This window comes from Triturus cristatus, chromosome 6, assembly GCF_964204655.1.
Source record: "Triturus cristatus chromosome 6, aTriCri1.1, whole genome shotgun sequence".
In the NCBI taxonomy this organism is placed as follows: domain Eukaryota; kingdom Metazoa; phylum Chordata; class Amphibia; order Caudata; family Salamandridae; genus Triturus; species Triturus cristatus.
This window is the reverse complement of record NC_140589.1, coordinates 219,021,028-219,037,189: the sequence shown is the minus strand read 5'-3', so window position 1 is coordinate 219,037,189 and position 16,162 is coordinate 219,021,028. Positions and strand designations below refer to the sequence as shown.

Genomic DNA, 16,162 nt, shown 5'->3' with positions numbered 1-16,162 from the left:
TGGTATACTTTTCACGTTTTCCAGCTCTGGCAAGGTAGGCCCTGAATTCTGCCATCGAGCTTTTCCTGCTTCTGCCTCTGAATGCTCCAGCCTGGACCTGCATCTGTATCCATGAACTTTGTCTTACTTCCTGCGCGGCTAACGGTGCCTAAAGCCCGGCCTGTTGCCTGCCAAAAACTGTATTCAGCCTTCAAGTTATCTGTTCCGCTCCTCAAGAAATGCATTCCTGTCTAAGTAGCTTAGGTAAACATCCCTCTAGCTGCAGAGCAAAGGGCCCGGCCTTACTGTCTCTGTGCAAGTAATTCATGACTCTCGTTACCATGGTAGGCCCATGCCCCCCTCGCATCCCATGTAGACACTTAGACGCTTGTACACGCACTAGCAGTCAGTATAGAATAGGATCTGTACGAGAAGACCTTTCCTTCTAGATAATATAGTTCTTTAAACACAAGATATTAGATATGATTTAGGACTAGGTTGTCCTGACACCCCAGACTTCTGTCTCCTCATGTAGGGCTAAATGTCAAGTTCCCTTCACCCTCTAGTTACACGTCAATCACACGTCATGCGGCTGCGCGCGCATCTCTGCCATGTATTTTCGCTGACTTTGCAGGATTCTCTTATGGATCCACCCACTTGTGTCATCATCATAATGACGTTTTTTAGTATACGCCTCTATGTACGCTTATTGTAACGCCTTTTCTATTACGTATGTGTATTCTTATCAGGTGTTACGCCTCCTGTATCTGTCTTTACTGTAATGCACTTCAATATAAATATGACAACTTGTCAATAATGTATTGCTGATCCCTTCCTGAACCTTCGTGGTGACGGAACTCGATTGCCTGGTTCGAACCATCATCATTCCTTCGTAAGGAATAAATACCCTATTATACCCTCGAATACCACGGATTTTGCCTCTTATTTTTACTGAGTTATTCATATTGTATTTTACCGCATAAATTAAGTCTAGGTAATTAAAATTTACCACAAGTGAACTGTGTATGGTGCGTAGAAGACCTTTTAGAGATGTTAAGGAAGAAAGTGTGTGTGTAAGGAGTTATGAGGTGAGTGGAAATTATTTGTTGGGAGGATAGCCACTTTTTAGAGGAATTTATTATCTGTGTGTAGAAGACTGCCTATTTCAATCTGAAGCATAATTTGGTTAGATTTTGTAATCTTGGTCTAGTGTTTCCTAGAGTGTACCATACGAGTGAAATGGCTGATGAAATTGGTTTAAAGAGAGTGAGACATAGTTTTGGAAAGGTTGTTTACAGCAGCGGCCTGTGCAGTTAAGAGCGGGGGCCGGGTGGGGGGATTTCAGCAGATGATGACGAGGGAAAATGTAATTATCAACTCATTTTTAATCTGTATCGTCCGTTTAAACACCCTCCCCCACCCAGACCCACCGCTCTTACCTGCATGGGCCACAGCTGGTCGTTCAGGAACTAATAAGTGCTATGATTCCTTAAATAGGTGTGCCAATAAATAACGTGAAAATTAGACAGCTGTCTACTTTAGTGAAAAGCCTGCAGTAGATACAGCTGGAGCATTAAAACAGGTAAATAAAGAAATGATTGGTATTAAGGCTATGATAATGTAGAATCACATAGCAATAGATGATCTGCTGGAGAAAGAAGGTGGAGTTTGCTAGGTGATAAAGGAAAAGAAGTGTTGTTCATATGTTCCAGATATTGGTACGGTTAATAATTCTTATATTGCTATTATACCTAACAACTCACACATACTTCAATCTGCAAAAAGCAAGGCTTGTGGGAAGCTGTAGGTTCCTTGTTTAGTGAGATAGGACATAGTTTTAGTAAAGTTGGTGAATGGTGAGATAAGTTGGGTATAATTATATTAAGTTCATTATTAGCAGCTGTAATAAATATAACGGTTTGAGGAACTTTCTTATTTATTTTACTGACATTTTCTGGGTGTATGTTCAAGAAATGTAGAAACAAAGTTAATAAAACTTATGTAAAAAAGAAAGATCTGAGTAGCATGAGATAGATTATATCAAGGACTGTGTCTACAACCAACTGAAAATGGCTGAGGAGAATTCCAGAATGGAGCAGAAAGCGATGCAGACTGAGTGGTTTTCTGATTAATAAAGCTATTATGGAGTTTTAGTGATTATAGAATAATTAGAGGGGGAAACCGTAGAAAATTCTTTTTTCAAAATCGATATATTGCTGGAATAAAGAATAATTAATAATAATATTTTGATGTTGGATCCAATACGTAAATAATGATCAAATGCAGTTACAGATGAAACAAATGTAATAAAAGGTATAGAAGTATATTTATTAATATGATTTATGTATGACACATTTATAGGAAAACACCATATTAAATAAAATGGATTTTGTTTCTGTCAGGCACCCCCTCCCATCCTCTGCACATTTCTTGCCTCACAAACTCCGCAGTGCAAAGGCAGCTGATGTATTTGTTTTTCCACTGTTATGTATACACAACTTTGAATTACCTTTCCAGTGTGTTAACTTCTTGGCCTGTCTGCTTTAATTCTGCTGTTTAAACAGGGTTTTATTTATTTGTATGAAATGATATTGTAAACATGTTACATATTTTCTTTGAACGTCCCAGAATGGCATTAGCAATGAATTTGCTGGATGCTTTCTTAAAGTGGGATATTGTTTATGTGCTGATGTAATGATCATTTTGAGTTGCGAAAGAGTTGTTACAAACGATCAGACCATTATGATTTAGCTGTTGTACTAATTTATTAGACACAATATATATATAAGAACCTCTTGATTTTGGGGGTGAGCCAGATTCTTTTTGTTTTCCATGATGCTATTAGGGACGCTAACCAACCCTTTTCTGGTTTTACTGCTCATTCGGGATTTAGATTGATTTTCTGATTTGACTACTCTGTATAACTCTGGTGATGAGCATTCCTGCCATTAAACTGTGTCGCTCAATTTTGAGATTTTCGGAATAAAAGTATTTCACTAATCCCTCATCCAGAACTCAGTCTTTGAGTGGTCTGGGTTACTTGTTTGCTACTCTGCTAAATTGATTTCAAGGAGCCTGCCTTTTTGTGTAATTTCTTACAGTAGGAGAACCATTTCAGGTAAAATTGTGGGTTTTTTCAGTTTTTGGAGTGTCCTGAATATTGAGGTATGGTTTTTGCTCCTGCAATAATATCGCTGAGTTGACTTCTTGTCCCTCTATATGTACAGCTGAAGGATAGGGGTTGGACAAGGAGTGAAGATTGCAAAAAGTAAATGGGACTCTTGGAAATTTGTTAACTTTATGTTTCTTCCACTGTTCTTATGAGGGGAAAGGCCAGCAGCAGCTAAGAGAGCAGAGAGAGTACAAAAGCCATTGGTAGTAGCTGGTATCACTATGTACCACTAATTGACATTATGGCAGCCTCCCTTATGCTTTTTTCTGGCGTCATCAAAGGAAAAAGCCTATCACCTAAAGTGTTGTCTGTGTGTGATTAGTGTCAGGACAGGTCTTAAATTCAAAAGATAGATTTTTTTTATCTTTGCTTTAAGTAGGGCAACTTCTCTACGATTGTAACAAATATCCATTTGGACTGTGTATGGATTCACCCCTACTGTCATCTGCTAACTCTCTCATGACTCCTTCAGGTTGCAAATTGTCTTTCCGCAAACATATTAGTAATAAGACACATAAGGCACACAACCAAATTTCGTTCCTTAGGCAGTGCAAGGCACATTTTCCTTCTGACACCTGAAGCTTCAACATCCAGCTACTGGCATTGTCCCATAATGATGTGACTACAGCCTACTGTGAATGGGGGAGGGTGCAGCATCCATTTTTAACCTAACCTTGTAGTGAAGAGCAGTTAATCAGTCTCTGGCAATAAACAGTGTTTCGAGCAGGAAATGTCCGGGCACCTCAAAGGACAACAGTACCTTTATGTTTGAAATATATGTTGTTTAAGGATGTCCTGTTGGCCCTTTAATTTCTTCACACTCCCCTCTTATGGTTCATACTTGCAATTATTATTTCACCCATGTCATATTCGCTGGTTTACTAGATTGTATTATTTGTCCTTTAATATATCCATAAAGACAAAAGGAAACAACATTGAAAATAAAGTTGATGCGTGTTTTGCAAGGTTATGCAACTCTGAGAACCAGCTGGGTGAAGCCTTGAACTCCATTGCCTCCCAGATGCCCTGTGACAGGGCCAGGATACCATGGGATCTCTGGGGAGAGAGTACAGCAGAGGAGAAGCATGGTAGAAGAAGCCAGTAAAACCAGCTCCCGGCAGAGCACAGCCCGTTTGTGGTTGGTAGTCCTTCTGAAAATGCACCTGGCAGCTAAAGCTTGGGACTATGGGTATGAGCCAAAGACCTTTGAAACTGACCCAATGAGGCTTGAGTTCTACACATTTAAATATTTGTCCATTTAAACTTGACTAAGCCAAGAAACCGCATGCCTGGGCCTCTGCCTCAACTGTTTCTTCATTTTCCCCTGGGAGGGCCAACCCTTGATGGGTTGGCCTATAATTATTTAATTAGTTGTAGGGGATTGGTGTGCGTTGAGCCCCCTAGACAGAAATATTATTGTCCCGCTGGTGGGTCCATATGTCAGGCCATTGGTGTAACATTAGAGGGGACACGAGACCCCATTCTAAGTGCAGAGTTGACCGGGCAGAGAGTTGGCAGGGCATTGCAGAACTGGGCTCCCTATGCTGAGCCTTCATGACCAAAGCTTGTGGTGTCCTGGGTGGGGCCAGGAGCACCCCTTTTAACAAAGAAGAAAAAAAACAAGATCCTTGGGGCAAAGCCATGCTTGTAAACAATGCGACTGGAGCTGCTAATTTATTACTTGTGGCTTTACCCGCAGCAGCAGCATATAATGCCCTGCAGAGGGCTACTTTGCATATTTCCTTGGCTTGCGGTGCCCCAATCAGTGCAGGGGCACCCCCTTCCATGTTTAATGAAGGGTTGAGGGATGCTGGAGTGCAGCAGCCCTCTCACTTGATTAACTCCTAAAAACGTAACCCTATGTCTCCCAGATTCCCAAATGTATGACCTGGAGAAACTTTTTCTTTATTTTCAAGCACTTTCTATGCCAGAGCTTTTGCTCTATAGCTTGGAGTGCAGGGCACTCTACTGCCTGCTTCTATGGCTGCATTCTATGTGGCCTAAAGTGGTACAAGAAAGACTCAGATGCATGTTATGTTGAGTTAAAATGCTTTAATGCCAGCATATTGCTGACAGTAGTTTTTGAAAAACATTGGAGTGTTTTATTGGCAATACTGATTACATTCAAACATGGTTATTGATTTTAAGATACAATGGTGAATTAATAACATATGATTATTGGTCTTTTAATCTGGTAACCACTTGACAAAGCAAATAGTCTTGCCTTTTACTTTGATGTGGTGACTCCTCGACAAAGACAATGAGCCTGTTTTATTTAAAGTAATACCCCTTATATTTTGTGATGATCTATCTAATGTAGGTAGGGGGAGGGATACTGGTACTGTGTTTGGGAGGGATGATCCAATAAGGATCAAATGTGATTTCTGAATGTCATCAAAGGTAATTTCATCTGCCGGATACATAATTCTCGATCATGAAGGATTTCACCTCATACTACCTGTGGTGTTGTGGGTCCTGGGCCCATATGCTACGAATGATGACACAGACGCATTGCAGTAGGGTACTGGAACTTGCCCAGGGCATGTTCGCCAGGCCCCTTTTATTTGCAGGGTCACCTGACCGATGACGCCTGTGATAGGTGGGTGTGTGGTGTGGGGTGCAAACGCAGGCAGAACACTAGAACGTGTCCAGCAGGACACTACACTACCCACTGTCAACAATACTGCTACTTCCCAATAACTCTGCAACAACCTACCCAACTTCTTCCACAGTAAAATTGAAAACATCTACTGCAACTTCCCACATCAACTCAACCCCAGAGAACACATTGCTAACGTACCCACCATCAGCCAACACAGTCAACTGACCAAAAAGTCAACCCTCACAAGAAACAACGCAGCTGCAATGATGTGGTCTATCCACTCAGGGGACCCAACAGACTCATGCCCCCATGTCCTACAACCTGGGTACAACATCAATCAGCACCACCCTGACCCACATCATTGACACCTCCAACATGTCTGTCACTTTCCCAGATCAACCCAGGTCCAGAATACCTGAACAGCCGCATACACTTCCATCATCCCACCAGACAACTACTCTCTGACTCAATCTCACTCGCACACATTCCCAGCATCTGGAAAACTAAAACTGGAGGCCGCTCATTCTCTTACATCACATGCAAGACATGGAATGATCTCCCTCAATAAATCAGAGCCTCCTCCTCACTTCTTGTGTTTCTCAAGAAGGTAAAGACCTGGCTCTTCATATAAGCAACTCGGGGACCACACACCTACACATCTGCTCAAGTGCCTGGATACCCTCTTGGGTGATTAATTTGCTATGCAAATCAACATAACATAAAATATATTTGTAAATTAACGAATAGTATTTATTTGAGTGTGTGTGATAAATGTACTTTTGCGTACCCCCCAAAAAAGCACTGACTGAACATTCATTTATTGAGTGTTATTATTGCATGCCAACGAATGGTGACTACTATCCCACACCAGCTTCACTGATTAGTCCTTGGACTGCTTTGCTTTGCTACCCTGAGAGTGTCAAGTGCTACAATGAGGTGCTTTGTTCCCAGCAGGGGCGGCTCCTCCACTACGGTGGAGGAGCGTTGCCCCACTGCTTTCTTGCAGTGCGAGAAGCAGAAACATAAAATGCTAAAACAACCATTTTATGTTTCTGCTTCTCGCACTGTGAGAAAGCAGAAGTGTCTGGTTGGGGCGGGTGGGTGGGCGAGTCTGTTCTAGGGCAGGGAAGGAGTTGCTTGCCCACTGCTAAGGGTGCTGACTGTTTGGGCAGCCCCAGATCCAACCAAACCAGTCATGCACACTCTGCCCTTTCTTCATGTAGGCTGCATAGCAGCCTACATGGATAAAATGGCCTTCCCATAGGCACTTGGCTGGTCGGCGTCCTTACCAATCACACCGCTGCCATTGCAGCATTGTGATTGGCTTAGGGGAGAGAGGATGCTTGCCTGCTTCCTGTTCCTGCCGGAGGCAGGACAGCAGGAGAGCAGGTCAGGAGAGACGACGTGGGACCAGGGAAGGTGAGTTTATTTTTAAATTAGTCCCCCCACCCACGAGTCATGCAGGCCGCGACTGGTTCCCAGTGAGGAGACATTTGTGGACCTATAACTTCCGCAGCCATGATTTTTGTTATGTGTGCATATTTTTCTTTTGGGTGGTATAACTTTGATATACCTGCATTAAGTAAGGAGTGAGGGTGGAAATGGTTGTTTTGCATTAATGCAGCACTCTACAGGTTGTCACTTACTTTGTTGTCAAAAGACTTCTCCATAAGCATGTACTGTGCATTTCTATCATTTTGATATATTTGTCAATAAAGCTACATAGATATTATAAATAATTCAAGGTTGAAAGTATTATAAACAAATGAGGTTCCTAATTTATTTTACTCTTAACAATAATAGTAGTAGTAATTGTGTTTTTCTGTATGTAGGCCTTAAAAAGTCTCCCTTGATAAACTTTAGGCCATCTAAAACATAGTAAAATTTGTGAAATTCTCCACCTATGTTATTCATGGTATACACTTACATTATCTCTGTCTTTAGCAAGGTGGCGCAGGAAGCCATCTTTATCCTAGATATAATGTTGACAGCTTTTGTGGTCAGACCGCGATTCTGTTTATGAATTCTTTAATGTCTTCTGTGGTTCCACTCAGCTTAACAACTCTTATGTGATATCAAAAAGTGCGGCACTTGGCTTGGTTTGTCTTTTGTCATAGTGCCTTAGCTATATATAATGTATATATATTTTATATATTATGTTGTAGATCACTGTTATATAAACTTATTATAAGATTCTGAAAATAACTGTTGACAATTTATATTTGAATTCAAAGAATAGCTAACCGTCCCCTCATGTCTCTTCCCTTAAATCTACAGCTAAAATCAAGGCGCATCTTACACTCTTGGAAACGTTTACAGCGGATCTAAATGATGAAACATCAGTAAAGTACATCATGTATAAAACCAAGTTTGAGACAGAAGTATGTGTTCTTTATTGAGTTTCATTTTTAAATCTAAACCTGTGATATTGTTCACTGTCTACTGAAATATTGTTGGTCTTTTGTAGATAGAAACATTTTGGAAAACAAGCAGTAACAATGTCAATAACTCTTGCCTATGCCTGAAAGTTTCTCTTCATTCATTGATAGCTTTAGGCACTCAAAAATTAATCATGCATGCACTCTGTCACTTATCTTTACACTCATGTATCCATTCATCCACCCACCACTCATCCTTGCATTCACCCACAACCACTAAAATGTAAACACAAACTCAACAACATTAAAAGATAAGTCAGAAAATAAAACATGCTGCCACCTAATCATGGCGGGTATGTGCATGCATTTGATCATTTTATTCTGATCGATCAATGGACGGAATCCTTTCATAAACTGATCTCAATCGGTCTGCCTATTCCCTTTTCGTTCGCCGAAAGTTCAGCTAAGTTGTAGAGTACCTCAGGGCTCCTCCCTCTCCACCTATTGGTTTAATCTCTATATCAGTCCCTTGATACACACTCTCCAGCAACAAACGGTGAAGATATACAACTATGCTAATTATATGCAGCTGATCTTCACCATCGATAATTTGCTGGTTTCTAAAGAATTCTTTCAAAGCACCATGCTATATATCCGGGACTGGATGAATAGTCATCAACTGAAACTGAACTCTAACAAAACAGAGACTGTGGTGAATAAGAATAAACTTTACCTATGGAACTCTTCCTTTTGGCCTCTAGAAAAGCTGTGAAAAGTCTTGGAATCCTTATGGCGTGATTCTAAGAAAGCGTAGATAGATGTACTGACTTCTTCGTGCTTCCAGCAACTTCAGAAGATAAGAAAAATAAGAAGATATGTCACCTTCCAAGCGATTATTCAAATCATAATCGCACTTGTGATGTCCCGTATAGACTATGCCAATGCTCTTTACATGAGACTCCCCTTTGGCCTAAACCACATGCTGCAAAGAGTACAAAATGAAGCAGACAGGCTGATTTTTCGCAAACCTACACATTGCCTCGTCAAACCTTTGAGGGAAGAACTACATTGGCTCCCAGGAGCTCAGAGCTACATTTTTCGAACCGGCTGTTTCGTTTTTAAATCCCTCCATCACAAAGGTCCAGCATTCATAACTTCCAGAATCCAGCGATATACCCCTAAGCGTCAGCTTATATTAGCCCACCTTAATCTACTGACTGTTCCCAGAAGCAAAAGGTTAGCGGAGGCCAGATTCTGCTCCTCACACTGGGAATACATTTCCCCTGGGATAAGATCCTTAGTGAACTATGAGGGATTTAGGAGAAAAATTAAAAACTTGGTTATTTATACAAGCCTATGACTATCTCCGATACCAGTTGCCTCTCTCTACCTCAGCTCCAAGAGACCTTTTGGTGTACTTAAACTCAACAAATTTCCAATAACAACATACCATAACATATCATACATTACATGCAATGAAATAAAAAATTAAACATATACAAATAACGCCAAGTGGCCTTATGACAATGGTCTTGTACATTGTGTAGCCTTGGTTTTAAAGTTTTTTCTAAACAAATAATAAATCCCAGCCTTACAGAAGATGTTACCTGCATCAACATTTTTATCTTCAAATGGATGATCCTTTCCTTTGTCAAATGTGTATTCAAATTACAACAGCCATTGACAAAGCCAATAGGTCTTGGCTCTAAAAAGCTGCACTATTCACTTTGCAGCCATTGCTTTTTGTCAAAAGCATACGAATTCATGGAAAAACAATTTGGTCTTGCTTTGCTTTAAAATAAGCTGACAAGAGTCGGGCATAGGTGCATGCAGAGCAAGAATAGTCTAGGAAAGAAAATAGGGTCTCGGAGCGCAAAGGGACTGCGATGATTGATAAATTAAGTCACAAAAGTAAAAGATGACCTTACAGGAGGGAAATTGAGACAGCAGGAGCAGGGTAAATGTAAACTTGCTAGAGCTATAAAAAAAGCAAATGTTTATAGAACACAGGACAGAGAAAGTGAAAGACCAACTAGTGGAATGCTTTGTCTTGGGGCAAACATCTGGAAGCAGCAAGAGAAAGGTGGAGGAAGAATAGTTGGTGTGAGAAAGTGAAGACGTGCAGAGGGTACAGCTAGGTAGTGTTGTAGAGAGAGGGATACAGAGGAAATATGTATTTATGCATGAAAGGAGAGAGACAATACAGTTAAAGTTTAGGACAAAAAGCTGGAGAAAACAAAATGTGGAGGAGAGAGGGATTTGAAATAATAGAAAGAAAGGGAGTGTGCATGCAGAACAGTTGGAAAGAGGGAAGAAATGCAAGAAAATGATTGGGGGTAGCACAAAAACAGAATTTAGGAGACTTAAAATGCTAACATTGCATTTTGAACTGCTGTAAAAATAGAGGTCATTGGTGAGTCATTCCAGGCTTTATGGACTTGCAGGTGCTATTGTTTATATCTGTGATGATTTCTAGGCAGTTGTTTCCCTTTGCTGTTATTTCCATTTACCACCAAAGAATCCATATGCTTAGAGCTTCCGGTGCAGGTCATTGGTAATAAGGTATATTAAACATTGGTGTGATTTTTCCTTGGGCCGGATTGAAGCCAGAACGCCTCAGACTGAATCATTATCTGCAATACACTGATACATTTTGGTGGCCTATTGGATCTGCAAATTATGCAGCAGAAAATGGATCCTGTGGTAAACTTCACAAATGTATAATTATGTGGACATTATTGTATAATTGCAGTGGTCCTGCCTATATCTAAGCTGTCCAGTATGATATAAATACCATTGGAAGAACCAGTGGTGTTCCTCCATATTTAACTTGAAGCCCTATTATGCAGATGGATAAAATGACGATTAGTGTTAGCAGATAACCTCCATGGGCTTCTATCCATAAGAGTCTAGCCCTTAAGGATATGCCTTTTAGTTCTTGTTGGAACTTGCTGCCTTACTTTGGGGCCTCACCCCTTGTTGAGTACCAAGGCATCTCTCCCTGTGTATCTCCACCTTCCTCTTAGCCAGGAGCAGCATCATAGCGATAAGTAGGGGGGGAGCTCTGTAGGGATGCTCAGGATCACAACGTCATCTATACAATCAAAGGGCCCGATTCCCAAAGGCAAAGTTAGTTGAAAGTCAAACTTTACGACTTTCAGTATTCACAAAGGGCATTTACGAGTAGTAAAAACCCTTTGAAATGCCCTTTGTGAATACGAAAAGTCATAAAGTTAGACTTACGCCTAACTTTACCTTTGTGAATCCGGCACAAAACCTTTATTCCAGAACGTCGTCAACCAGTCGCAGCACCATGCCAAATAGCGAAAGTCAATGTCTTCCCACCCGTATCAGATACAACAAGAGTCAGCCCTCAGTCCTAATCTATGAAGCCCTACTGGGGTGCAAAATATTATGTGCAGAAACTTGATATGCTTTGGTCGTAATGTGTAGTTGGGGAGGAAGCAATCCCATCTGGGCACAGCAGTACTTCCAACGTTCTTCTGTTAAGGTTGGACCCAGGTCTTATTGCAAAACCTCAGGTGCCCTGGTGGTGGTCATTGGCGCTTGTTTTGCATAGTCCTGTACACTCTGGTGATTAGTTTTTGGGGGAGGGAGAGGTCAGCATGCTCTCTAGAGCTGTCAGTCCCATAGACTCCTCAGGGAAAGACAGGCATAGAGACAGTGATGATATAGTAAGGGGTCTAGCGGTGAGCATACAATTTGAGACTGAACTTTACATAGGTCAATGAAGGTGCCCAACAAGTACAAGTCCCCATCTCAGCAAGGCCCATCCGAGCCACCTGTCTCCGAGCCCAGCCCTCCTGGGTAGAGGAAAGCATTGGGTTGTGCAGTGGATGCAATTTGGAAGCACATAGGCAGTCAAGTCAAGCTTGTCCATTCCCTACTGGTGAATTCCACCATGCCTTTTTTGCCCCTAGGGCATGTCCACTTTGTGCATATCGATGTAGCTAGTTTACACTGAGATGTATTATCTGCTTCTATTGCAATATGTGGTAAGAACAATTTGGGGTGGAACCAGTGGAGTGCGTAGTGCACCTGTGTGCAGTAATAATACAACTCAAAATCGGGAGAACACAGTCAACCCTGCTCAAACCGCAGCATCAGGTCCTCCCACACCAGACTCGGCTGTTTGCCCGCCCATGTCATTCGGGTCAGTCATGTTCTGATGCCATCAGAACAGCTCCAGTGAGCGTAATTGGAATGTCACGAAATAAGTAGAGAAATCTGGAAGGACCACCATTTTTACAATGGCTACCCTTCCCGCAACGGAAAGGGGTGATCCGGACATGATAGGGACCTCCTCCTCCAGCCATGTGACTGCCACCCCATATTTCTAGGAGAAGAACCGAGTTTTATTGGCACTGACCCAGATGCCCCGGCACTTGACAGAGGTTTCAGCCCACTCAAGTATATATTTCATCTGAAAGTTCTCAGCAGTTGCAGTCACAGAGAAAATGATGGACTTTGACCAGTTAAGATTTATTTCCCTAAGTTTGCCAAACAGCAGGAATTCGCAGATTATAGGCAAATGATTCCAGGCTTGTTCACAGACATAGAGGGTCATGTAATGTCATCTGCGTACATGGATACTATCAGTCTCTGTACTGTATAGGCCAGTCCCCGTTCAGTGTGGTGCTGCCTAAGCCAGACTGTCAGGGGTTCCATCACTATGGCATATATAATCGAGAAAGTGGGCATCCCTGTCTCATTCCCCTTTGTATGGCAAAGGGGGCAGAGATTGCTCCGTTTACATGAAGCGTGGCAGTGGGGAGTGTGTATAGCAGCCAAATGCACTGGAGAAAGGTCCGAATAATGCCTAGACTCTGGAACAGCGTAAGCAAGAAGTGCCACTCCAGTGAGTCAAAAGCCTTGCATCGAGAAAAACAGTGATCGATGGGAGCTGTGAGTTTAGCTCTTGTATCAGCGCCAACAGGATGCGTATGTTATATGCTGCCATCCGTCTCGGGACAAAGCCCGACTGATATGGCCGGATGATGTTCGGAAAAAGAGGGAGAAGTTTAGAGGTGAGGACCTTGCCCAATATTTTGGTATCTACATTGATCATGAAGAAGGGTCTGTAGGAGTCAGGTTTATGGATAGTGACTATTAACGCTTCTCTATGTAAATGGGGCAAACAACACTTGTTCTGTGCCTCCTCTTACATGGCAAGTAGGTGTGGTGCCAGTTCATTCACATATTCTCTATAGAACTAGGCAGTCACCCCACTAAGGCCAGGTGCCTTGTCTCCCGGCAAACTGCGGATCATCTAGACTATGTTTTCCTTTGTGAAAGTAGCGTCTGTGTGAGTTATCAAGCCATAGTAATTGAACAGTGTTGAAGTATTCAGTGAGCCTATCTATCAGGACCTAGTCTTTGGAGACGTAGAGTGTGGTGTAGAATTCCAGTTATGTCGACCCCTCGTCATTCGCGAGCTCCAGGATGTAAGCTGCTCAATTTTTTACCCGTCAGGGCTGCCAGGGTCTTACCAGACCTGTCTCCCTCACCATATAGTCTAGTGGTGGCTTCCTTATGTAAGAATATGTTCTTTCTTTCGGCAGCCTCCTTGTATTTAGAGAGTTACTCTTGAAATTGCACCATGAGGCCCAAGTCGCCCATCCCAATGTATTGGGGGTCTAACTCTCAAGGCTTGTGCTCCAGGGTAAATAAATGAGCCCTCCAATCTCTAAGCACTGCAGATTGTCTGGATATGCAAAATCCCTGATGTAGGCCTTGAAGCCTCCCAGAGCACCCTGGGAGAATACACTGTGGGGCCAATATATTTCATAAAGGATTTTGCCTGGGCAGTTCGGATTTCCATGTGAAATTCAGGATCTTGGAGTGCTTTGGGTGGTAGCCTCCATGCGAGGGCACATTTGCCTGCATCTCCCAGAGTCAGTCACAACACAATGGGCATGTGGTCAGATAGAGTTTGTAGCATGTGCTCAATGGCGGCACTGTGCGTGTTACCATCTAGCATGACCAGTCAGTAGTCTATGCACTACCAGGCTTCCTGGGCCTCAGTGGCACATGTGCACTCAATCAGATGGGTGTGCCTGACATGCTAAATGTTTATTAGGTCATGCTCATGGAATGCAGGTGAGTGACTGCTCTGGGGTGCGGTCTACGGGCAGACTGCAACTTGTCCAGCCAGGCATCTAGCACTACACTGAAGTCAAACCCCATATAAAAGTAGTGTGGTCATAGGCAGCCATTTTATTGCACACCTCAGCAAAAAACACTCAAGCGTGTCCAGAATTGGGCCATATACCCTTGCTATGGTGATCTTCATACCCTGAAGAATTCCATGAAGGCTCACACATCTCCTTTCTCTAGCGCACAGGGAGCCCAGCATTAGCCACTGCACTCCTTTCTTGATGAGCACCGCTGCTCCCCACACATAGGCGGGGTGCATCACCGCGTGTGTCTTCCCACGCCAACCCAAGCGCAGCTGACCCCTTGATGCCTCCATCAGGTGTAATTCTTGCAGGAGCACTATTTCTACTATGAGGTGTCAGAGATGCACAAATGCCAGTGTCAATTTTCTTGGGTATTACGACCCCTGACGTTCCATGTCAGTTGTGAAAAGTCTGTCATAACAAAAGATAAAGGGTCATTGGTCTGAGCAATGTTTGCACGCCTCAGGGAAGTGAGTCTGTTAATACGTAGTGCAGTCAAGTACCACCCACTGTCACTGTACATGCTTCGTTGATTACTGCTGTGCTGATGGACAAGAAATAAAACTCAATATTGCCCATCCTAACTCACTGAAGGTCATGCCCCCTCCCAAAAACAAAAATACTGGGAAACAAGAAAATGGAAATCATCGCTTCGGTGCACAGTGAGACTGGCAGGCACCCCACACTGTGTGAATGGGAAGAGTCGCCCAGTCCATTATCAGTTAGAGCCTGGGCAGTTGTCTACTGTATTATACAATGCGGGCCCTTGTGTGGCTTGGGTTAGTCTGAACTCCTGATCAGTGGATCTGGGAGCAGCCACTTCCATTATATGATGTAGGTGCAGTCCAGACAAGCAGCCATGTGGCTTAATCGTTGTATCTAGGATGGCTTTCAGGGTCCTCATCGGCATCATGATGTCTGTTTGTTTACGTTCAAGCAAGCTTTCAGCAGAATGTATGTATGTCTCCTCTCTCCCTTGCCAGCCGATGAATGGTGTCTCGGTTTCTGAAGTTGAGCAGGTGGGTAACTATGGGACAGGTCCGGCCCCCCAGGAGCGGCCTCAGCCCCAGAGATGGATGTGCCCGCTCTGCCGGGAAGAGGGTTGTGATATGCCACAGAACGGACAGCAGGAGACAAGGTCTAGGTCACGAGCAGCCAATGCCAAGCAGCACCCCACTCCCTCCGAAGTCAGCGCTGCCTCTCCGAGCTGAACACAGCTCAAGGCTCACCTCCTGTCCTACGGGGGCTCCCCTCGCAAGGACTCGAGGGCCAAGTCCCACTCCAGTCTGGTCTGGTCCAATCCCCGTGCCAGGCCAGAGGTTGAACACAGGCCTGTCAGGCCTTCCAGCTCGCCCGGGTTCTCAGCACTGCAGGTGGTTGTGTATTTGGAGAACCGGGGGGGGGGGAGGCAGCCACAGGCCTCAATTTCACTCTTGCTTGGGGCCTTGCCACCCCACTGGGGCCCGACGCTCTCAACAGTCTGCTCTGGGCCCCAGTGGCCCCTCCCACTGTCCGCCCTCTTGTCTCACTTCAGGTCGCCACCAAGTGAGGAGCAAGAGCAGCATCTCACCGTACGTTCTCCTCAGGAGTCAAGCCGCAACACCCACCGCTGAACCCCTCCGTGGCTAACTCGTCCAATCTTTGCCTGCTCTGCCGCCAGCAGATTGTTTCCTCCGACACTAGGTTGTGCTGGCCCTCCTCAACAGTTTTTGGGGCCGCAGTCCAGTGGTGTAGGGAACCCCCGCTTGGGTGTGGCCACTGCACCAAGTGGAACAATATTCTGTGTCCCAGTTAACATTGACTAGTATTATATTTGGCCTATTCTGTCTGC

At 43.5% G+C, this 16,162-nt stretch overlaps 1 protein-coding gene across 5 annotated transcripts in view; it reads left to right on the top strand.

Annotated features, from left to right (window-relative positions):
• LOC146816674 (adhesion G protein-coupled receptor F5-like) overlaps positions 1-16,162 on the top strand; it is a 788,188-nt gene that overhangs the window by 133,823 nt on the left and 638,203 nt on the right. For all 5 annotated transcript variants that reach the window (XM_085609153.1, XM_085609151.1, XM_085609154.1 and 2 more), the window contains exon 5: positions 8,031-8,134. In XM_085609153.1, coding sequence (XP_085465279.1) covers positions 8,031-8,134 — 104 coding nt within the window. The remainder of the gene's footprint in view (positions 1-8,030; positions 8,135-16,162) is intronic.